The sequence below is a fragment of the Elaeis guineensis genome, chromosome 5, assembly GCF_000442705.2.
Source record: "Elaeis guineensis isolate ETL-2024a chromosome 5, EG11, whole genome shotgun sequence".
NCBI classification, from domain to species: domain Eukaryota; kingdom Viridiplantae; phylum Streptophyta; class Magnoliopsida; order Arecales; family Arecaceae; genus Elaeis; species Elaeis guineensis.
The window spans coordinates 115,180,767-115,205,572 of NC_025997.2; the positions used below are offsets into that span (position 1 = coordinate 115,180,767).

Genomic DNA, 24,806 nt, shown 5'->3' on the forward strand with positions numbered 1-24,806 from the left:
GAGAAATAGCTTAATCAGAAGGTTCGCAATAAGAAACTAAAAGACAAGATGAGAAGATGGAATAGCAGAATAAGCTTACGGAATGTTCTAAGGCAGCTTGGCTAATCAAGACATTTTTAACAGCATCTGGAGCATCAAAAACTTGATCAAGCCGGGAGTAGATACCAAGCTCACGCATCTGCCCAACAAAGAAAATATTTATATAGCAAAAATTATATTGATAACCCATAAATGTCTGTAATTGTTAACCATTAGCTAGGTCACTCAATTTTGATTACCTCATGAGAAAGTTGGAATGGCACTCTATTAGTGTGTCTGTCTCCTACATAGTTTAGAATGGGAACATCATACGACTTTAGATTTCTCACCAAGAAATCTCTGTCAGTAGAATCCTGAGTAATGAAGGACTGCAATTAAAACAAAATGTTTATCAGTCAGTAACAGATTCAAAAGTTCCAAGAAGATCGTGAAGCACCATAAACTATGTTTGGTAAGGCCATGCTTAAAAGACAGTTTGATCTTGATAACAAAATGTTTCAAAATCAAGCAAAAAGTCCAAACAAAAAATGAGAATAAACAATTAGGTATTCCTAAACAACACAACAAATCCTGGCATGAATATTACGAGAATAAATCTTTCTTTATGTATATTTTTTTACCAAGGGAGATATCAATTAACAATGCCCAGTTGTCAACTTTTAAAAACCTATCTCACAATTTTGTAGTTTCAAAATTTACTTAACGCCGTTCCTACCCTTCAACATAAACCCAAGCCACATTCATACCTGGGCTTCCTTATACCTCTGTTGCAGAGGCATATACACTTTTTTCAAGTCCTTAGGATTCATCTAGATAGGTGTAGCTCGCATTCCTAGTCTAATAGTAACACACTTCTAAACTTATATTTCCCCAATTCACCACACATTCACCTCAGCTCACTGTATGGTTTACAAGCTTCAAGCTTTCCATTAAATCTGAAAGAGATGAAGTAAATTCCTTCGTGAGCGAAAAAAGGCAACAGTATCAGAAACAAACATGAATGCAAGAAGAATTGAAAGGTGAAAGGTTTTTAGTGACTAAAGGCATGAGGTCAAATTTTGAAGGGATAGTGCAGTACAAGGAGAGAATTAAAAGAAACACAGGCAATGCAAAAACACTTAGAAAATAAAAAACAATGATATGAAAACCTGGATTACAGACTTGAATCTGAACTTTATATGGGAGCAGTTCAACCATGGCATGTAAGCATCCATTAATCTTGATGTAGCCACGGTAAAAGCAAAGCCTGTCTACAGACCTATTAGCAGCTAGGAACATGCATGCTGAGACAAGATCTCAATCAGTCTTTCCTTTTGAAGTATCTTTCTTGTTTCAGCTGAAAGCCTCTTTTATCTTAAAAAAACAAAAGAATAAATTTCAAAATCTATGTGCATACAAAGTAATTGCATTTCATATAACTAGGTAATTATCCTTCAGTTGCCAATAGTACAGCATCTGCATATGATGAGGTATGCACTTGTGGAACAAAAAATGCCAGGACATAATCATGACCTGTAAAAGAAATCAAATGCTCACTTATGAATGGAGACATTTTCAGAATTAAGAAACCATGCTTATCATGGTTCCAGAACTGCCATAATGGGTTGACATAATTGGTACTGTACCATTCTGATGCAAAACTAGCACTGGGTGCTGGGATGCTGAAACCTGCTATACCAGAACATACTGGCCGTACCGATCTGTACCAGTGTGTAATGGAGTCTGTTATGGTGCCTACTGGCAGTACTTTACCAACCATAATAATCAATATTGATGGCTTTTCATTTTTTTTGAAGCTATCAGTTACAGTACATACCATCAATACTAGTAGGATATCAATACCATACCATTCCAATCAAAATATGGTATGGGATTCTGTATTGGTATTTAAAATTTTGATACCAAGGTTTTGCATCCTGATGGGATGGAAGGCATCCCGGCCGTCCCATCATGTTCTCATGAGAAAACAGGACTAGAACGAACCCCGAAACCCATCCACACAAGGAAAGGAAAAAAAAAAAAGAGAGAAGAAAAGGAAAGATGAAGAAAAGGAAACAATGAAAGAAAAGAAGATGACAAATGAAAAAGAGAGGGATAAGAAAGAGAAAGGAAAAGGAAAGAAAAGAAAGGAAAGTAGAGGAAAAGAAAGAAAAGAAGGAAGAAAGAAAAAGAAAAAAGAAAAAAAAAAAGAAAGAATGAGAGAAAGATAGAGGATATCTACTAGGATGCATAACTGAAACTGCTGTCGGAACGAGACGGGACAGTGGGACATCCATTCCATAGAGAAACCGAGACATCTTCATCCCACAAGATTTAAAACCTTGCTTGATACTTACAATTAGTTTGTCCTATTGACATTATACCTAACCTCATAGTACGAGCTCAAAATAGTTCAAAGCAATACCCAGTACTTTTGGCTATCTCAAATTTTAGCATCATTTTTTACCGATGGAAAAGTGGAAGAAGATTTGTGTCTATCTGTTCTTGGCTAAATTTTCAATTTTCAGCAGCTGCAGCAGCCATTTGTTTATGGTCCTGGCGCAACCAAATGAACGACAATAAAGGATTTTAAATAAACTTGAAAATAGCAACTATCTTGATGGGATTTGAACCCTCAAACCTCAGAAACATGCAGACGTCTAAATAATACATGAAAGTTTAATATACAGATAAACATGAAGCTTTTTGTCCTTAGCATCAGTATTTAAAAAAATATATTGAAACTTCATGTGGATCTGACAGATAAAAAATTTTAAGAGATTATAGCCATTTTTGCTTTTAGGACTGGCATAAACAATGCATCGTAAGAATGATGCTGTACCCAGAAATATATAAACAAGAAATATTTTACCTTCCATATATAGTTCGGCACATGATTTTCCAAATAGGTTGCATGACCCTGATTTTGAATATTTACCTGTGGATATAGCCACCAAAGAAAGAAATTGTTTGCCACATCTCACAGGAAAACATGCCAAACTGGGAAGGATGAGTCAAGTACATGCCTCGAGAAGGACAGGACCATATACTTCTTTATTTAACTCACTACGATGTTCTTGTAGCCACTTATAAGCTTCAAATATTTTATCTGCACCAGAATTCCGTAATGCTTGAAGAAGTTTATTGTTCTTATTTTCCATCTCCTTCAACCTGCAGAGCGAAATCTGTCAAAAGTTACCAAAAGGCATTTGTGCAACAAAACCTCACCAAAAAACAATAGTACCTATCAACAAACTGTCTCAAGGTCAATTTCTTCTGAACTAAGAGTTGTTCCTTTTCTGTCCTCTGAGATGTCATTTCATGCACATCACATTGTAGCTCCGATATTTGAGAACGTAGTCTCTCCTAACAAAATCATGGATACTTAAAAAAGATAATAATTGATAACTGGGATAATACTCAAGAACTATACATGGAAATATCATTACAATAACTATTTTGATATAAAAGTTAGATATGCAATTTATTATGTATTATAAGTAACTCTACGGAATTATTTATACATTTTTGCTTGTTGCATCTTCTTTATCATGTAATCTTAACAATTTACTTTCCAGAATAACAAACACTGGAAGTCAAGGAGTCGAGTCCCGGCAGGCCATCCCATGGGACACTGGGACGGGGTCCCATCCTAGATGTTGAGACATGATTGTCTTGCCATTGTCTCAATGTCCCGACGAATACAGCTTGGGACATCTCTTGTCCCAAGAGTCGAGACAGGACAGGATGGTAGTGCATTCCATTCCATGGGAAAACTAGAAAAACCACATCCCATGAGATCTAAAACCTTACTATAAGTATTTTTGTATTATTTCAGATGGATCTGAGGAAGTTCTGACCTTTTATTCATATATGCAATTTAGTTAGCTAATAAATAAGATCCAGGCAAGATTGTAACAAAATCAAATCACTCTCAGCCACCTCTTTGAGCATTTGGTAACACATCAATTTAATTTTAAGAAAAGAACAAGGTTCGCTTGGTGGGGATTGAGTTTCAATTCAGCCCAATGGCTTCTAATTCTTGCCTCCCTTCTTGGCATTTCATCTGAATTGTTTCCAAGTGCAAAAGCTTTGAGGGTTCTCCCTGAACCTAATTGCATGAGTTCTAGATACATAACCAGTAAGGTAGTCTCCACACCCATCAGTTTGGCTGCTGTGTTTCATGGTAGGCCCCTCTCTAGCTTAAATTTGCCTCAGATTGGAATCCAGCTGCTAACGGAGGTCAATATATTTGAATTCACCAGACCTTGATCCCTTAACTTCATATACAGGATAAGATGGAGAAAAAAGGGATAAAGAAAAATAGTGAAAAGACTCACATTTCTAACCAAGAAACTAATTTAAGGCTGAAGGTTAACCCTTTCTTTTGCCTAAACACTTATCCAAAATAGATCATTGTCTCCAGAAAATCTATTCGACAGCAAGGTCACCAGCCATTCAAATAGCTCTCTTAATGTATTAACACATTTTTGCCGATAGTTTTTAACATTCATTTTCTTGATCCATCTCTTTCCAAAATATTGCCTATAAACAATACTGTTGAAACGTGCAGCTTTTGCTAGACAAAGTATGAGTATAATGATTACTGATTTACTGTTATTTGGATTGACAATGTGAATGCAGTTTGGCAAAGATGAAAATAACACTAGTCCCAAAAGGTTGGGTGGATAAGCAACCCTAAACTTTGGGTGCAGTATGTAAGTTTAGCTTGCACGAGCAATTTGGTATATGTCTGACATGGATGCACTTGTAGTTGTATGCAGCTGATGCATAATCATAATCATTTACTGACACCTAATATGGTATAAATGACTAAGTATCTTAACAACAAACAACCTAAATATTATACTCTCCAGCTTATGCTTCTCACGGACTATATGTAGATGTTTCAAAAGCATTTCCCATAACCAAGTCACGTGCTGAATGAAGAACATGGGTTGATGAATGCAGTTGCAATTGCATCTTTATTTAAGAAGCATGTAAAGAATCTGACCATATAATAACTAAGTCTCTTGGCGAGTAATTTTAATATGAAAATATTGGACCCTACAAATCCACATAATTGTTTAGTAATCTATATTTCAGTGTAGGTGCTATCAACAGTCCAACTTTTCTTCTTCAAAAAATCTGAAAAGCTTTCTTACAATCAAAGGAGAAGAGATAACTGCATTTTTCCAGCCCTCAACAAGAGGAAAAAAAAACTAAGAAAAGAAAGCATTGAAGAACCCAGTAAAATGAACAAAGAATGCCAAAGAGGCCCACCACACACTCTATTAGAACATGAGCCAACACCACATAATGCAGATATCCAATAATTATTTTTTCCCTTGAAATTCTTCCATCCCTCTCTTTATAAATTTCTCCCTCAAATGCATAAGGGATTTTGCATCACATTCTTAATTTCCTAGCAACAGGTTGAAGTTTACACCTTCCAATATTAACAAGCACAAAAATCATTTTATATGTTTTCATCTAGAAATATGCAGGCTAAAACCACAAATTTCTCCTAGTAGCAAAAAACTTAATCCCTTGAAACACATTTTCTGCTTCATTTATCATATTATGATATTAATATGCTATGTGTAAAAGCTAATCCTTTCTCATTTCTAAAGTTTCTAGAGTCTGATATCATACCTCTGTTGATACCACAACCAATGTTACATGGTGCAAAATAGCACTGAAAGTTTTAAAGCAATCCATTACAGTCTTTCAGGCTGCTTTCATCTAAAGGTTCAACAACAACTCAGCTTTGATTTCTATTTCAGCTGGGGCAAATGGAGTTTCAGCTTCAAGCCCTTATGGTGTTTCAGCATTTTCAATTTCAGAGTTCAAACAATATTTTTAAAGAAACTATAATTAAAAATACTAATAATAACAATTTAGAAAGTATGTCATACAAAATTTAGATATACATTTTTTTGGAAACCTTGGATGCATTATGCATAATGATTCACAACTTACTATAATCTGGTAAAAATTGGTAAAGATAATTAAACAAGAAGCTAGAATAGAAAATTAGAAAAATAATACAAATTAGAGAAAAAAGATTAGATGCCAGGTTTATAATTTATTTCATTAGATGAAAAACTTATACACCAAATAAACACATTCATATTGGAATAACATTCTAACATACACAGACATCATAATCTGTTAATTTCAGCTAATACGTAAAATCTTATAAAACATAAGCAAGGTTACAATTTTAAGACAATACCCACAGATTTTAGAAGCTTGTGTTTCTTTTAGCATATTGCACATCAACACTACATGCTTTGGAACTTATTCATAATTTGCGAAGTTAGAGATCAATAATCCTGTATAAATGCTTTGCACAATTATCACCATGAACAAGATTAGCTTTAAAAAAGGAAAAGAAAAGAAAACACCTCCAATAAAAGCTTGACATTGAAGAGAGCATGTCGACTCATCTATTCAACACATCAGCAATTACTAATATCAAATACTACATTCTTCAAGGTTAAACCGAACCTGTGCAAGGTAAGCATCTCAGAAGGCCACAAGTCCAGTTTAATTCAATTTATACATTTTATGTGTCAAAGTATGAATAATGAACAATTACATTATACAGCGAAACTCATGTTTTATCACCTGGCTAGTGATAGAACAATGGCATGCCTAGAATGTATCACTCAAACTTAGTTCATTTTCTCATAAAGAATATCTCAAGTATGTTTTCGTAACTCAGGCCATTCTCAAGTTCAACCCATGATGCATCACAATCAAACAACCATTTTGTCAGAGCTTGATAAGCAAGCATCACTGTCCTGCCTCATATTTACCAACTCAAAATTGTTCCAGATTCAGATCCACATGGATATGCAATCTAGCCTCATACAATGATCCTTCTATTGGGATGACAAATAGCTTTGACACCCTGCAATAAGAAATTTAGATTGTAATGGATCATGATGAAAATCACCAGCCAATGATCTTGACGGATTAGTCCCTTTTATTCAACCCAATTCCATATTGATCCTCTTTTTTGGGGAAGGCCAATTAGGAACAGAGTTTATTATAAATCGGACAACATAGTCCATGTTGCACAATTAATGATTAACTGCCTTGATATCTTTATGTTAAATATTAAAAATAATGTTAATATTTTCCAGTTGTAAATATACAAATGCCTCTAATAATCCATGTGTCCACTCTTCTTGTTTCAGATTATAATGGCAGAATAGGTTAAGGTTATAATTAACATTTAAATATAAACAATTAATAAAATTAGTCATTGATTAGATAATAAAGATTATTTTGTCCTATTTATAAATAAGTAAGGTCATAAATGTCTTTTTATAGAAAAAGGACTGTCTTGGGATTGGTCGGAGAAAAGAAGACTAATATGTTAAGATCCCCCACTCTTCCTATTGTCAATACAATTTTGGCATATAGGATGCTTACAGGCCCGTGGGAGTAGTTTCTGTTCAATTTCAGATCAATTCAATAAAAGCCAAAACAAGAACACTATTTGTATTTTGACAAGTTGGGAAAATGCGCATGATAGAGAGAGGAGGGGGGGAAGGAGGGAAGAAACAAAAGAAAACAAATGGAAAAAAGATTTTCATTTGATTTTGAAAGTGACCACTCACCTTTTATATTAATGTGGAAAAATGAATTGCTACTGGTTAAAATAAATCACATAAAAATATGAAAACAACTTATCTCAAGGATTAACACTTGAATCACATATTTGAGCGCACATCAAATCTATTGAACCTATGCATCTATACTTTATTTTTCAAAATTTCAGAATGTATTTTGAAGGGCCTTAGTAGAATCACATCCTTGGGCACAAATCCCTCAAAATCATGCACACAAAATCCTACTTGCATGCATGCACATCTACAAACATATGATGTATAGATCTAACTATATGGTACATCAACACATATATTCATCCATCCAAACATACATCCAGCCATCCTGATAATTAATATGTACAGATTAGTTCTCTCATAAAAAACACAAAATTCAAATACATAGCCATTATTTTAGAATATGAATTACAATTAAAGTAGCAGTAAGATCAATTATCACAAGCAATATGTCATTATTTAAAAAATATATGGCTTCAAACTGATTCATGCAACCTTTTTTGTTTATTTTGAATAGTTTTACTCATCCAATACAAAAATATCTGGTTTACAATGTACTCGCCAGATGTCCTCCAATATTACTATTACATCCTTAACAAGGTTCCAAGTGTTGGTACTTGGTACAGTGGCTCTGCCGACCATTGGCTGGCACAGCATGTGTCATGACATGGTATGCTGTGCTAGCAGATGTGCCACACCATGAAGATTTTAAAAGAAATCAAAAGGAAAATATTTAAAGCCTGTTTTAAATAATTATTGAAAAAATAATAAATTATCAGGTGCCTTGTTGACTCATGCCTGGCTTACGATAAATAAATTATCAAGTGCCTTGTTGACTCATGCCAGGGGTCCATAAGCCAGGCACCCTACACGCTAGCTCACTTAAAACCCTGATCCTTACCAGCCGCTGCCTATGCAACACCAAGTATTGTTGCATGAGCTCTTCTTAACAAAAACAAGAACTGGATAACTTAACTCTCTCTCACACACAAAAACTAGCTTACAAACAAAATTGGTGCAACTGACTATAAGAGAAGACATAAGTCTCATGCTTTGCTTCGGTCCTACTTCTTAACTAGGCCCCAAGAGAACCATGTATACGTGCAGTTTGGCATTGCAGCAGCAGGATAGCTTAGCACCATGTGAAAGCTATTTGGTTTTGAAAAAAAACTAGTGTAGCAACTAGCAAGTAATGGATATAATTTCTTGCTTACTATGATATGATCAAGACATGAAGACATAAATGAGTTAGCTGGTTTTATTATAAAAGGGATGATGTCATCAATGAAAACTGAGGAGGTACAGAAGTTACTTAGTATTTTTATAAAAGCCCTTTGGTTCTCTCTCTCACCCTCCCCAAACCGGCCATGCCCCTTCCCTCCCAAATTACTCTTTATTCTCTTGGACCAATTATCCAGTTAGACAAGAACCTCTGCACAATCAGATCTCTACATATGTATGGCTACCATCCAAAGTAAACTAGTTTAGATCAACAGTGAAACTTTTAATCCTATCTCATAATAATTAACATTAGAGCACTAAAATATATCCTCTTTAAACACTTTCCTTTTTGTTACATATTTCTTCCCAGATATCTGAACATTAAATTAGCCAATTTCAGTTATTAGATGAAACAAAAACCCTAAGACCTAGCTTTCATGGCCTCAGGAAACACATCTTTGTACACATTTTCAGAGAAATTCTATGCACTCCACTGAAAAATCATATGTTCCTATTAACCACAGCTCAATGGTAGAGCCTTTTCCTATCTGTTTCTCTGGTCCATAGTCTTCCATTTCGAATCCAATCCATCTAGAGAATTTTCTGGGATACACAAGCAGTTTCCAAATTTCCCCAATCCCTAAGCATATATCAGACCCACTCCTTTATTATAACCTTGCATGATGACATCAGAAATGTAACTTAATGCTGCAAGACATGGTTCGCTAGAAGGAATTATATCTAATACAAGTATTAAGATTGACTAGCAGCAAATGTGAATTTTTGACTGATTCAAAATGTGAGTCAATCAACTTAAAGCAACAATTAGTTTGAAGTATGAACTCCATAGCACAAAGGAGCTGACATACGATTTCATCTTTTGGAGGTTCATGGATTGGAAGATCTGCAAGCTCCCTTTCAGCAACCATAAGTTCCTCCTTAGCTTTCATGATCCTTTGTTGACGAGTGTCCTCCTGTTTTTTTAAATCTTCCATTTCAGCATATTTTCCTCGTACTTGCACCCCCTAATGTAGAAAACAAATATTAATTAGCCAGCAATGGTGGCATTAAATGTTAACAAAAATATTTGAAGTTAGAGGATAAATTACAAAGAAAGAAAAGGATGAAGTGCACACCATCCGGGTTTCCTTCTCGGTAACTTCCTTACGCTTTTCAGCATTTTGGGCTATTTGATTGCTTATTTTCTTGCAAGTTGATTCTTGCTTTAATTTTGCTTTCTTCTGCTCCCTGCAAATAATTATAATGCTCGGTTACTAAGTAATTAATTGGTGACTAAAACCACCATGAATATTATTATAGTAAAAAAAACTGATAACAGTTATCTGACCTGGGCTTTAGTAACTACATTTCTATATTTATTTCTGTTCCACCACAGCCACCATCACAGCAAGCAACCTATAGTTCTTTCTACAACTTATTAGAGACATGATCATCAAATTACAGGGCTGAGCTAAGTCTTGAGCACCACCAGTTACCAATCCCATTGCCTCTTTGTAATAGCGACAATCCCAAAATCAATCAACCTTTTCATCTACTTAGGTTCCTGCTATAATGGCCTCGTTCCCTCTCCCAGTCTCTTAACCAAGGTCTGCAGTACTGAAACTGGTACTCATGCCGGTAGGCCAGCAATACAATATGGTATGATACCATGCAGTCTCATCCTGGCGCAAACTGAAAAAGAAAAACCAGAGGGGACAAGAGGAAGAGAGAGGGAAGGGAGGGGAGAGGGAGCTTGGAAGCCCTCCTCTCCTCCTCTGGTTTCCATTGGCGGAGCCGAGCCCTATTTCGAACGAAATAGGGGCTTGACCCTTTTTCTTCTTCTTCTTCTTTCTTTCTTTCTTTTTTCTTTCTTTCTTTCTTTTTTTGCTTCTTTAAGTGAAATAGGCACATGGCTGAGCCCCTATTTCATTCAAAACAGGGCTCGACTCCGCCCAACAGACCAAAGGAGGAGAAGAGGGCTTCCGAGCCCCCTCTCCCAACATCTCCTCCCCCCCCCCCCCGTCCTCTCTTCCTTCCATCTCTTCCCCTCCACCAATTTCCAATTTTTCTTGCCAGAATCATCCCGATCCACCACTGGTACGGCTCACCACACCCTAAACCGAGCGGTTCGGGATAGTTCCACCATCCATGCTCTTAACCACTCACATCTAATAAAGATCTCTCCTCAAACTCCCAAAAATTTAGAATGCATGCTTGCTTCATAGCACGATCATATCTAGCTTTTGGTAACATATGGCCAAGCCATCTCAACTGATTACTTTCACCATATCCTATCATAAATAGTATCTAACTTGATCAGGTCAAGTCAAATTAGATAATCCAAGCAGCTCTTTATTGCAAAACACACTATAATTTTGTCATATTGGCAAGTTGACCAAACAATGGGTTTAAATTAAAAAGAATCATATATAACAAACTTCCAGATCAAATTGTAAAAGAACTGTTGGGCATTATTTTTTAGACTCTTTTTAGCACCACGCAACACTGCACAGGGACACAGTAATCTATACTTGCACAGCTCAGAATTTAACTTTAAATTACCATAATTATTATTTTAAGCTAAAACTACCAAAAAGAGATCAGTGGTGTTACTGCTCTTGTCGAGGAAAAAAATCCAAGCAAATGTCTTTCTCTCTTTTTTCAGGCAAGTGGCAACTAAATGTCCTGACGGATAACCATGTTATGCTCTAAAGCATGATACATGCTCATAATTACCTGAAATACCCCATATCCCATGAATTAAAAATGCCGAATCTACAACTACAACAAATGCAAAGAAATTCCTCTATACAAGTCGAGGTCATCTTCTACATCTTAGGTTATCTATTCCAGAACCAACCATTGGAGGAAAATGTGTTCAGACTAATCTGGAAAATCATTGTCCGATTATCCTAACTTAAATATACAATCTAAATTTTTTTGCCCCAGCCAGTAAGTCCAAACAAACTGAATATATCAAAATAAATAAGTTATATTTAAGCAGTTGTTGCTTAGTGAACATACGCGATTGGTCCTTTAAGATCATTCAAAATTTTAGCAGTTTCATCCAGCTTCCTCTTGGCTTCATTCATTTGTTTCTGTGCTTCCTTGTATTCCATTTTCTTCATATCATATTTGAGCCATGGTAGTTTCTTTTTCATAGACTCAACCTATAATGGCAGAACAAAGGCATCAGAGATTGAAATAGGATAGAAAAATCAGCAACATTGATAGATCCATAGCAGCATGCTAACCTTTGCCAACAGTTTCTCTCTCTGACGAACACGCTTTACATCCTTTTCTTGCTCAGCATTGAGAGCCTTAAGTTGATTCAAAGTATCTCCAATTTGCTCCACAGACTACAACCACAGTAATATCAAAAAAGTTTGTTGTCATGATTGTTTTCAATATCTACAACTAATACGCAACTTTGTTGCTTCATACAAGGCTTTCATCACGTACTATCTACTGAGAGGATGAGAGAGCTGGCTAATGTAATGGACAAGGAGAATACTGAAGCATCTAAAGTAGAAAAGTACAGGGATAAAAAGAATGTTGAAAATATACAGTTTTAAGTTTATTCAGCTGGCGACTTTTCTCAATGAGTGCTCGATGCTGAACTGGTAGTTCAGGATTACCGACAGATTTTTCGGTTTCTTCTAACAGTTGTACCGGAGTTAGCTTAGCAAACTCACAGACACGATCTTGTGGCAAGAACTACAAAACAACAAAACAAAAGTCAAAATAGAGCCAATTAAATTAATCACTGAAAAGATGTACCTTATCATCAACCAACAACTTACTGATAAAACCAAATCAAAAATGTAGGTATTTCTCAAAGAGGCATTTTAGGAAAAAGCTAAAAAACATTAATTTCCATCAAATAAGCAAATATAATTACAAGAAGAACAGAAAAAAGGACAAAACAAGAAAACCTAATGCTTTGAAGCTTCAAAAGTAACCAAACATGCTTGGAGAGGGGGGACCCTTTAAAGTGTAGTGCCATGTTTTGAAGCTTCAAAAGCAAGGAAACATGTTTTTTGTTTTTTGTTTTTGCATCTGTTTTTAAAAGTAGAAAATAAAAACAAAACCAATGCCAAACAGGCCCAAAGTTTCTGTGTTATTGAATCTGGTAGCTATTCGAGCTTACATGATTTAGTACTCTAAGCCATATGGTCTTTTCCAAAATTTACCTTGTAAGTCACTCCTTCATGCCTTTAGAAATCAAGATCCTAAGATTCATTCTATTTTTGAGTCTCTTAATCGCTCTCAAGTTTAATATTGATTGTAAACCTAAACCCTAAGGCTTCTCAAAAATGTCTGGCTTCCTTTGCAAGTAAATTTTTCATGTGTTTAGAACTAAGGTTCTTTATATTTTTCTCTAGAAACTTGTATTCAATATCAAGTTCATGTCAAATTGAAGTTCTAAACCTTGGGGTCATTTCTGAATTTATGTTTGTTCAAGTTTCAAAAGGATTCTATATATGGTAGCAATTGTAAAGTTGCTCTGAATTTTATAGTAATTGCCCAGTCCTGTTTTTACATAGCAATCCAGACTTGGTCAATTTTTAAATTATTTTCACCTTCTATTTGAGAATTTTAAGATCATGTGGATTTTTAAATTGCTAACTTACATCCTGCAACTTGAAATCATATTTTTATCGGAATCTTCTAAACATCAATGTTTAAATGAAGTTTGTATTTTAATTGAAGCTTTTTTGTAAATGTTCTCTTTGTTACTAGTGAATCTCAGCTAAATTTGAAAATAATGACCAAATCTTAAAATACCAAGTGACTCAGTACTAGGGTAGCAAAATTTGAACTGACTCTAAAACTTGACCCAAGCCAAACCTATTTGGGTTGGACTTGGGTAAAAAGTTTGTCTTAGACCTAGGAATGGGTCACACATATTCCAACCCAAACTTTAATGGTCAGGCATCGGTCAAAGCTTTGACCCAACTTGGATCATGAGGATACAGTTCTATAGAGTTCTATTTGGGTCGAAACAATTTAGGTTTGGTCATCATAATCTTGGATAATTTTTTTTTGAGTAATTATTCTTTTTCTTGATACGAGTTGTTTAAATCATTTTGGAAATTAACCAATAAGAATTGCAAGTATTGGATCTGATAGGTTAGCATAGATTTATTAGAAACTGAGTGTTACGAAATAGATTAGATTAGCGCAAATAGATGATCCACAATAACCCTTGAAGGGGTATGGTCAAAAGATATTGACCTAATGTTGGATCAGGTCGGGCCAGATACATGTCAAGGTTTTGTATGGTGTTGTCCTCAGTCCTCACATGACTCAACCCAAACCCAACTATTGCCACCCTTATTTGGCACATATCATCTGATGTATATTGTAATCGAGAACTCCTCAATTGTAAATTACAAGTGGAACCATAGCCAGGAGGTATATGAGTAGCCTCACTTGAATAATCATTAAGGGACCTTCAGCTAGGTGGTTTTTTGGCCTTGTTTGAATTGCTAATGATATAACAGATCCCCAGCTAGGTGGTACATGAGTCTTGCTTAAAATTCTCGATAAGGAACCTCTTAAAAGGGTATGTGTAGACCCTTGGTTAAATGGTATCGATGGACCACAAGGATATGAGTGATATCACTTGCATGAGCAACAAAGATAATAAGTGGCGTCATCAGAATTACCAATGAGGATATACATGACCTCGAATGAATTAGCAATAAGGATATGAGTGGCCTTGAGGATATAGGTGAACCTTTGTGAGAAAATGTAAAACTATGTGAGAATTAGAGCTTAATGAAAAATGTGTTGCTTATCTTACAGTGTCTTCTTGCATATTACAAGATTCCAATTTTTGATATTATGTTGATTCACAACCAGCAAAGGCTGGTATATTTAAGATCTAAAACCACGTGTTAGACCTTAGCCTTGTTACATATTCCATGACCCATGACAACCAAAAGCAAATAATCACAACATTTTTTTGGTTAAAAAAATCGACTACATTACTATTCTTTGATCTGATCTGTCATCTAAAAGTGTTTCATTAAACCTGAAAAGGGGACAATTTACACATTAAAGTAAACCAAAACAAGCTCAAATGGCTAAAATAATACAACAAAACTGGGATGAGCTTTTATGTACTTCCATCAAGCCATGCTGCTCCATTGGTCAGACACAAATGAGGACAAACAGCATAACAGCTTTTTCTATCTAGCCTACAGTCATGAAACATGACAACCCATAAACACCGATATGCAGCACCACTTAAAACAACAATTTTTATCCACCCATTTTATGTAATGATAATTAACATAATACAGATCACTTTATTGAGGATTGCTTTGGGATTTCCAAGAACCAAGAAAACCAAAAGTCTAATGAATCAGGAAAGAACACAATGAATCTAACACTTCCGGTCTAGATTGAAAAATTTTGAATCAGGCCCAATATGTATAGGCTTAAATTATGGATAAATGTGATCACTCTCAGACCTTGACTTTCGTCACTGGATTGGCATACGTAGATTGAACTCTCTATGTATAGATGGAATGTTGTCTTTGAGCTATTAGCATGCCCCTTACATATACAAAAGTCCTAAGCAGCTACATGCCAAAGATCTGACATAAACACATTCCCACCAACCAATACCTTATACAAACTAGTGATGCTCCTTATAGCTGCAAACTAATTGTATATAGAATATGTTAAAAAACTTACTTGAGTCAAATTGTTAACTTGGATATTAAACCTTTTAATGATCTCAATAACATCTCGTTTCGGCACTGCTACACCTGCAAAGAAAAATATCTCATTGATTATTCAGTTTTAAAACATGGAGTTCTCTCATCATGAGCTAATCAAAACATTGTTCAAGGTCCAACATAAAAAAAACAACCAAACACTGTGAAAACTTGAATTTAGACACTAGCAAAAATAAATCAGATGAAGTTAAATATAGTTGCTAAACAATATAAAACGTTCAAAACAAGTACAATCATAAAAATGAAAAACTAGTGAATAATCAAACCACACCCTGCCAACTAAAGGAGCAATCTTGTCAGCAATTTCTAGTTCTATGCAAAGGTTCAAACAAAATTTAATCAAATTGGCACCCAGAAATTATTCACTGCCTCCAACTCAATAACACCAAACATAGTCTACCTGCAATTTCCAGCCAACAGTGACTTATACTGCAAAATTATTAATAATCTAGAGTTATCCAAGGATAACTATCATTTATACAATGGATAAAATAAGACAGATCATCTGAGAAGTAAAATATAGTTTAAATCACCTAGTCAATTAAACAATTATGTACCTCTAAGGAAAGGATTCAGAAGAACACAGACTCGAGTAGTCAAAGAAATTTGAAAAAATCATAGTAGAAACAAGTTAGGGATTAATGAAGTTATACCTAGTAGCCATTTCTTGACAGGTTCTACATAATCCAACTGACTTGTGTAAAAAGAAATATTTTTCTTAACAAGGTTTCAAGCAAGGTTAGCTATGCTAGTATCGAAGCCTAGACCAATCAACCGGCAATACGGTTCGGTACACCTCTTTGCCATTTCATGCTAGGCCAGAACTGACACAACAAAGAGTGCAGGGGAAAGAGAGAACAAGAGAGAAGAAAAGAGAGAGAAAGGAGGGAGGAAGGAAGTGGAAGAGGGAAAAAGGGGGGAGAAAGGATAAAGGCCGGTGAAGACCAACAAAGCGCGGCCCAACATGATAGTGAGGGCAGGGGAGAGGAACAGCATGAGAGAGCAAAAGAGGGAGAGGAAGAGGGAGAGGGAGAGGGAGGAAGGGCTCCCGGCTTGTCGCGGGAGGCTTCTGGAGGGCCTAACAAGGGGCTCCGCCCTCCCGACAGAAACAAGAGCAACGCCCCCTATTGCTAACTTTCAGTGAAGTCGGCAATCCCATTTCATTTGAGACGGGGGCAGAGCCCCTCCTCCAGCCCTCCAACAGCTTCTACGGTCCTCCGATAGCCTCAGAAACCTCTAATGGCCCTCTCTCCCTCTCCCTCTCCTTCCCTTCCCCTCTCTCTCTCTTTTCTTCTTTCCTTCTTCCTCTTCCCTCCTTTGTTGGCTTCTCTTTTCGAATGCCAGAACAATCCCAATTCACCGCCAACACAGCTCAACAACTAGATAGTTCAGGATAGCTCCGCAATCCTAAGTTTTAAGTAATGATCAATGTCAACTGATACCATGCATACCATACCAACCCGATATGAAAGGTATTGTACAACCTGGTATAGTACTAATCCAGTATGGGGGTTCATATAATCATGCATTCGTATATGGTACAATTGTTATACCGACTCCAAAAGCATACCATGCATCAGGATAGGGATATTATGATACTGATCTGACCATATCAATGAGTACTTGTAGGGGTCTAGTAGTAACAAAAAGTATTGCTTTTTAAAGTTTACAGATTATGCGGATTCTAAAGATATTTACTAGAACATCATCCAAGAAGAAAGAAGGGATCTCAATTATCGAAACACTGTTACATTGTTAGATTATAAATTAAGTCAAAGGAGGACAATTTCTAGCTTAACCAAAAGTTGAAGTGTTAAACATATTAAAGTTTTCAATACATTTAAATTTTTCAGTAGTGGGAAGAATATGTGCCATAAATGTATATTTTTTTATAGCTTTCCCATGTTATTAGAATATGTGGAAAAAAAATCTGCTAAATTTAATACCAATCTACCTTGGAAAAATGAAATGTCTAAGAATCTTTACAAGAGATTGTATTTTATGAAAAAAAAATGGAATCTAGCAAAAAGGCTTGTACTTGAGATCAAGGTTCGTTGGACCAATACCGAGGCTGTACCGAGCTACCAATACAATACGATATTGATATGTACCATACCAAGCCTCCATAAGCTGGACATGACAAATCGAGAGAAGAGGGGGGAGAGGGAGAAAACACCAACCCTAGTCCTACAAGAAGAACTAAAGGTGGAGAGAAAAGATGACAGCGAGAAAAAGGGAAAGGGAAATGGAGAGGAGGAGAGGGAGGGAGAAAGTGAGTGAGGCGTACGAAGCATCGACGCTAATTGAAAGCGTCAAAGTTGACACCGATCAATGGTGGTGGCACCATCGTCGTGTTCAATGGAGCCTCCAACAATTGCATGGTGGGGCTTCAAAGCTCTAATCGGAAGAAGGGAGAGAGGGAGGGGGGGAGAGAGAGAACAAAGGGGTCCAAGGGAGAGAGCGAACCATCCCTACTAGCCGAACCATTATGGTTCTTTGCCAATTCAGCTTGGTACAGCCTGAATCACCTAGTTCAGGATGGTCCAATGAACCCTACTTGAGATACACAATCCATGCTACTTACATGGAGAACTTAATTTGTTCATGATGACAAGTGATTAAGTTGAAAAAAAAAATCCAAGCAATGCCTTTTTTGGGTAAAAACAATGCTTTTTTAATATGCAACACAATAAAGATGCTTGATAATGGTCAAGCTACCAATAAAGATGTTTGATAATAGACAATAAAGATGCAACACAATAAACAATGCTTTTTTTAAGCAATTGACAATTCACCTCAACAATAAACCCAAATAAAAGTTAACCACCACTCCATTCAAGATGAAGTCATTAGTAACAAGAATGCCCCACTAACCCCTTAGAAGGAATCTATAATCCAAAGAATAACCCATCAACACCTCTAGAAGAACCCTTGGGTGATATAAGTTCCAAACTATCTGATTCAGGTTGGGACGTGAGAGATACTTATAAGATCAACTATAGGAGTAATGTCAAATATTTCTTGCTTGTTAATGTAATAAATGCATATTTTGGCAATTTGGTCATTCAACCACCCTAAATGTCATCATGCTTTGGATGAACCATTCAATATCTTAACCTTCACTTTTTCCCACATCCATTTCCACTCTCTTCCTTCCAATACTTTGTCTCTCTTCAAGTTTCTTATTCTATCTCTTTCTTTTGTTCATTTATGTATCCTTAAAGGAATCTCTAACTATTCCAGTCAGTCTCTTGAAAGTTGAAGCTTTCAAGGCTTAGCACATCATGGACTGCATACTGTCCTTTCAAGAGACTATAAATTAAATATGGTCTCTCTACAAATGCATGATATCTATCATCTGAGCAATAATAAAATTAATATAACCCACAGTTATTGACTATTAGCATAATATATTTGCAAAAAAGATAAACATAAGGAACAAAAACATATATAAAATCATGGATATGTATATCATTCTACTATACAATAGCAATTCTCATGATGTGCTTAGTGCGAGGCATGTCTGATCATCTGTGTTTCCCTACCCCATCTATATCTCTTCCACATGTCCTCACATAGCACACCTCTTCCAAGTTTCCTCACATCGCAGTACTCCCATTCCGTGGTAACTAGTGCCTGCGGCTTTTAACTATAACCTCAAAGGTTCAAGTCCTTCCTTTAACATCCATCATCATTTTTATTTAAATATTTTTTATTAAAAAAATTTAAAATATGTTCTTACTTCATTATGGTCATATTATTTAGTGGTATTTTATTAATTTATTTCTAATAAAAAACACATGCATCACATGTGCCACATTCTAGTAAATAGAGTTTGAATAGTAAATGCAAGACAACTTAGAAATAGAAGAACCAGGGGCATTCTCTAAGTTATCATAAACTGGTAGATTGCAATACCCAAATTCATTCATATAAGTACGGTTTTGTACATTAGAAGTTAATCTCAAACATTATGTCATGCATGGGTCCATAAAATTAGTATGCCAAGGAATTTTAATGTTTCTTTAATTTACTTATTAATGTTGAACTTTTTATAGAAAGAATTGAAAGGAAATTGTTCGATGTATAATGGAAAATAAAGGTGTTCATAAGTGTAAATTGGCAGGATTTCGCATACTCTGAACCAAAACCAGCTGAGGTAGGATCAGGGTACATGCTGAACTTGGAGTCATAAATCAGACAGAGAGCCAAATATGAGTCCCATTTGTAGATTAGTAATTGAGACCGAATCTCACAAATTAGAACAACCTGAACAAACAGAATAATCCCCAAAAATGACCAAATCATTCCAACCAAACACAAGTGAAACATAGAAAACCAGCTGTTGAACCTGATAGATGCATTTCCAGTAAGATTTCAATTATACCAAAAGTCTCTTGCCTTCTTTAAAACAGATCATGCTTGACATTAGTCAGAACCATTTTAGTGATACCTTGGACCTAAGTAAAAGCAAGATTCTACCTTGAGTGGAACATCCTATGGTTAAAATGATGAGCTATTACATAAAAAATAAAAAATAAAAACTGTCTGGAATGGATTTGAGTTAGTAAAACACGGAAACACTTAAGCATGCAAAAGTTCATTTTATACTTTAGACCTTAAACATTTGATGAATGCACCCACTAGATATCTAATTTCACACAAGAGAGCTACCATAAATGGGTATCCACAAAGACAGAACAAGAACAAAAGGATGCCTCAAGAAACCAAAGATAATGAGAAATATGATAGTCTTTTACACAACAAAAATGAAAAGAAAAAGTTAAATTATTGAATGAACGATATCCAATGGGAGTGTAGCACCATCAAGGGATAAAAGCTTTGTTTTTCGATGTCCCGATCTAATTAAAGCACTTCTTCTGCTGCATTGAACTTTTTATTGCTATGCACCTTAATAGAACTAGTTTACATGGTACCGGAATCAAGGAAAAACTAATGCTAGTTAAAAGCCAGGAATAGAGTATGTGGTTACCATTGGTAGGAAGCTTAATATGAGATTAAAAAGAATATTGGCTTTTTTTCCTCATATTTATGACAAAGGATCGGTCACTTTATTAAAAAGACATCAGACCATCTCTATACTTTAACATATAGCTTCCAATTAGCAATGACTTTAGAATTATAGATAAAATCTCAGATCATCCCCAACTACAATCCAATAAGAGTAATGATCTTCCACTACAATGCAATAAAACTACTCCCTTCAGCTTGTGCATAAGGTACAGAACTAACTAGACCTCCAAACAAGAAAGTCATCAAGCCTTGATAATGCACTTTGGCCACATGCAGACCATTTGCTATCACTGAAAGCTCTCCTGAGACCTTTTTCAGCTCTATAACAAAAATATAAAAAAATTATTTAATTTTTAAAAAAAAAAAGAAAGAAACTAAGGCCCAATGGCCCTAAATATATCTTAGAAACAGCTTCACAATCTTGGTTCTCACCCAGTCAGTCCCCAACTGACACAATCTTGAGACTGACTTCACTGCACTCATTTTTCAAACCATCCCTACCAATGGTAACAAGAATTCACCTAAGCATTCACATCAAATTTATGCTAGTTCAGACACCACAAAGTTTAGATGGTGTAATAAATCCCAAATACCTTCCTCCAGATTTTTCTATACCACAATTATCAAGATTTGTTTAAATCTGTCTAAACATTTTCCAATGAAGATTAGAAGAAGGAAAACAAGAAACGATCGTTAAGCATGGATGCACATACATATGTATGTGTGTGTGTGTAAAGTCTAGGAAATGAATACAATAACATCAAAAGCCTAATTTTAACTCAATAATCCTTATTTTGGCTCACAGTCCCATGCACACTCACATGTAGGTTTGTATTTGTGTGTGTGTGCGCGTGTGTGTGTGTATTAAGTCTAGGAAATGGATACAATAACATCAAAAGCCTAATTTTAGCTCAATAGTCCTTATTTGGCTTTTGTATTCTTCTCAGTCATGAGCCTCACAGTTGAAAAAGCTAAAGTTCTATCCCCAACCAATCAGTCAGTCCACAACTGACACAATTTTGAGACTTACTTCACTCACTTTTCACATTGTCCCTACTAATGGTAACAAGGATTCACCTAAGCATTCACATCAAATTTACACTAGTTCAAACACCACAAAGTTTAAATGGTGTAATATATCCTGAATATCTTCTTCCAGATTTTGCCATACCACAATAATCAAGCCTTCTCCTAACTCTGTCGAAACATTTTCCAATGGAGACTGGTAACAAGAATTCACCTAAGCATTCCCATCAAATTTACACTAGTTCAAACACCACAAAGTTTAAATGGTGTAATAAATCCTGAATATCTTCTTCCAGATTTTCCATTAAGCCTTGTCCTAACTCTGTTGAAACATTTTGCGATGAAGACTAGAAGAAGGAAAATAAGAAGGGACCCTCAAGCATGCACGTGCACATGTGTGTGTGTTGTGTGTAAAGTCTAGGAAATGGATATATATCATCAAAAGCCTAATTTTAACTCAAAATTGTCCTTATTTGGTTTTTGTATTCTTCTCAGCCACAAGCCTCACAGCTGAAAATAGAGATTTGTCCCCAACTATCACCTGAATAAATAATTATATGGCAAACGTAACTTAGAGATTTTTCCTCTTTTGCAGAGACATATACACCAGGTCATGCGTATGTTATATATTAAATCTGTTACTTGCTTCATCAACATGGTTGGAGGTCCTTTTTTGGTGTGATAGGCGGTTTTTCAACTATCCTCTATAAAATAATATTGCAGGCACACTATCTGTATTCAGACTGAAAGGTCATAAAGGAAAGACATAGACAGATGGACGGTATTTTACTTCAAGTAGCAACAAAGGTTCATCAAGTTACCAACATTTGGTGCACTATGACAACCCATGTTGAAAGAAGATCTCTAAAGATCCTAGCTTTTCACGAGATTAGCATCCAGAGAGACATGTAGAAAGTAGGAGTAAGAAAATTTCTTCCAACTGATGCAAAATCATACCATTGAGCATCCATTCGGACCTGTTCTGAGTGTCAATCTTCCTCATAATAGTAATCTTCTCCTCCAAAACTTCGCCTCTTAGAGATATCTTTATATATCCAGACTCCTCGCCTCGCTTCACAAAGGCCCCAGCACTCGAAGCCCTTCCAAGAAGCTGTAGCACAACCCCAATCAGTGAAAAGCCTCGGCACCACACGCGCACACACACACACAAAATAAAATAAAATAAAATAAAATCGCAGCAACACCAAAAGAATATTCCAACCTGCGGTTCTCCGGCGAGACCTAGGGCAATGGCGCAGACAAGCGAGCTCTTCCCGGAGCCGTTGGGACCGATGACGAGGTTAAGGCGTGACCCGGGCTTGCATTTGAGGTGATCATAAGTCATGAAGTTGTGGATCTCGATCTCCACTATATTCCCCGGCAGATAATCATCTTCCCCTCTGAAAAAACAAGTTTTTCCTCAGATTAATCCCAAGAGAAGCACTCAACGAGAGAAGAGATACAGATAGAGAGGGAGAGAGATACAGAAAGATTGGAGGGTTTGGGAGTACCGCAGGTTGAGCTTCGGGCGTTTGGCGGCGCGAGCGGCCATTGCCGGCGCCGGAGAAGAAGCGGTAGCCTCCTCCTTCGCTCCGAGAAAAGCCCTAATGGACGGAGCTCCGGCGACAAGCACTGCAGCGATGCGGGGCAAACTAGGGTTCGAAGAGGAGAGGAAAACGGGGGTGGAGAGGAGAAAAGAGGCGCGAACGCGCTACCGAGGAGGCGCTTTGGGCGACCTTTGGGAATATCTTCCACGTTTCCCCAGACGTTGTGCGGTTCCCATTAAAGAAAACTGGTCGAAGACCGTGCGCGGGATTGGATGTACAGAAATAAATTTTCAGATATTATTTTTTATTATTATTTAAATTATTATTAATAAAAAAATAATATTTTAAAAATAATATTTTTATTATTATTTTAAAAATAATATTTTTAATAATAAAAATATTATTTTTAAAATAATATTTAAAAAATAATATTTTTATTATTATTTTAAAATTAATATTTTTTGGTTCAAATTATTATTAATAATAAAATAATAATATTTTTTTCTTTTTTCTTTTTCCTCTCTCTCACCAAATATTTTCTTTTTTTCTTTTTTCTCCTTTTCCCTTCCTAATATTATTTAAAAAATATTATTTTTATTATTATTTTAAAATTAATATTTTTTACTTCAAATTATTATTAATAATAAAATAATAATATTTTTTTCTTCCCACACCCCAAATATTTTTTTTTTCTTTTTTTTCCTTCCTCCCGCCGCCCCCACCCCCACAGCGTAAGACCCAGGTCACGACCATCTGCGCCACTCCTACCACAGCCCCGCCCAACCGCCGTCCGCAACAGATGTATGAAAATAATTTTTCTGATGTTGCTACGTTCTTGTTATTGTTCAAATTATTATTAATAATAAATTAATATTTTAAAAATAATATATTTATTATTATTTAAAAATAATATTTTTTTAAAAATAATATTTTATTATTAATTTTTTGAAATATTTTTTTTAAAATAATATGTTATTATTATTAATAGTATTCTTAAAATAATATCTTAAAAAATAATATTTTTATTATTATTTTAAAATTAATATTTTCTTCTGCTTCAAATTACTTTTAATAATATTATTATTTTTATTTTTTTCTTTTTTTCTTTTTTCTTTTCCTCTCCAAATATTTTTTTAAAATTAATATCCTAAAAAATAATATTTTAAATTATTATTAATAATAAAATAATAATATTTTTCTTTTTTTCTTTCTCTCCAAAAAAAATTTTTCTTTCGTTTTTTTTTCTTTTTTCCCCTTCCTTTCGCTTCCTCCTGCCGTCTCCCCCCACCCCCGCTGCATCCTCCGACTCCCGCGCCACCAACCCCCCTCCCCTCCTCTCTATGGTCCCTCCTTGTCGCCGTCCCATCCTATTCCCTCTCTCGGTCTCGATGAATCCGAGCTCCCATGGCTCCATACGAGCACCGATGATCACCCCTTTCCTCCCTTAACTCCGATGCCACCAATCCGACCCCACCCCACCGCTATCCGTACAGCAAATATCTTGCTTATACAGTACTTTGCGTCGCAAGCCAAGCAAGCCTCTTTTTTGTGAACCAGCTCCCTTTCAA

At 35.7% G+C, this 24,806-nt stretch overlaps 1 protein-coding gene across 1 annotated transcript in view; it reads right to left on the reverse strand.

Annotated features, from left to right (window-relative positions):
- LOC105045561 (structural maintenance of chromosomes protein 5) overlaps positions 1 to 23,388 on the reverse strand; it is a 38,659-nt gene extending 15,271 nt beyond the window's left edge. Inside the window, exons 1-14 of the mRNA XM_010923893.4 lie at positions 23,203 to 23,388; positions 22,914 to 23,091; positions 22,649 to 22,802; positions 15,588 to 15,661; positions 12,447 to 12,596; positions 12,134 to 12,238; positions 11,904 to 12,049; positions 10,016 to 10,127; positions 9,749 to 9,904; positions 3,263 to 3,384; positions 3,045 to 3,189; positions 2,891 to 2,956; positions 279 to 407; positions 80 to 178 (exon numbers count right to left, since the gene is read on the reverse strand). Of these exons, the coding sequence (XP_010922195.1) occupies positions 80 to 178; positions 279 to 407; positions 2,891 to 2,956; positions 3,045 to 3,189; positions 3,263 to 3,384; positions 9,749 to 9,904; positions 10,016 to 10,127; positions 11,904 to 12,049; positions 12,134 to 12,238; positions 12,447 to 12,596; positions 15,588 to 15,661; positions 22,649 to 22,802; positions 22,914 to 23,091; positions 23,203 to 23,243 (1,677 nt within the window). The 5' untranslated portion in view covers positions 23,244 to 23,388. The remainder of the gene's footprint in view (positions 1 to 79; positions 179 to 278; positions 408 to 2,890; positions 2,957 to 3,044; positions 3,190 to 3,262; positions 3,385 to 9,748; positions 9,905 to 10,015; positions 10,128 to 11,903; positions 12,050 to 12,133; positions 12,239 to 12,446; positions 12,597 to 15,587; positions 15,662 to 22,648; positions 22,803 to 22,913; positions 23,092 to 23,202) is intronic.
- Positions 23,389 to 24,806: the final 1,418 nt, after the last annotated feature.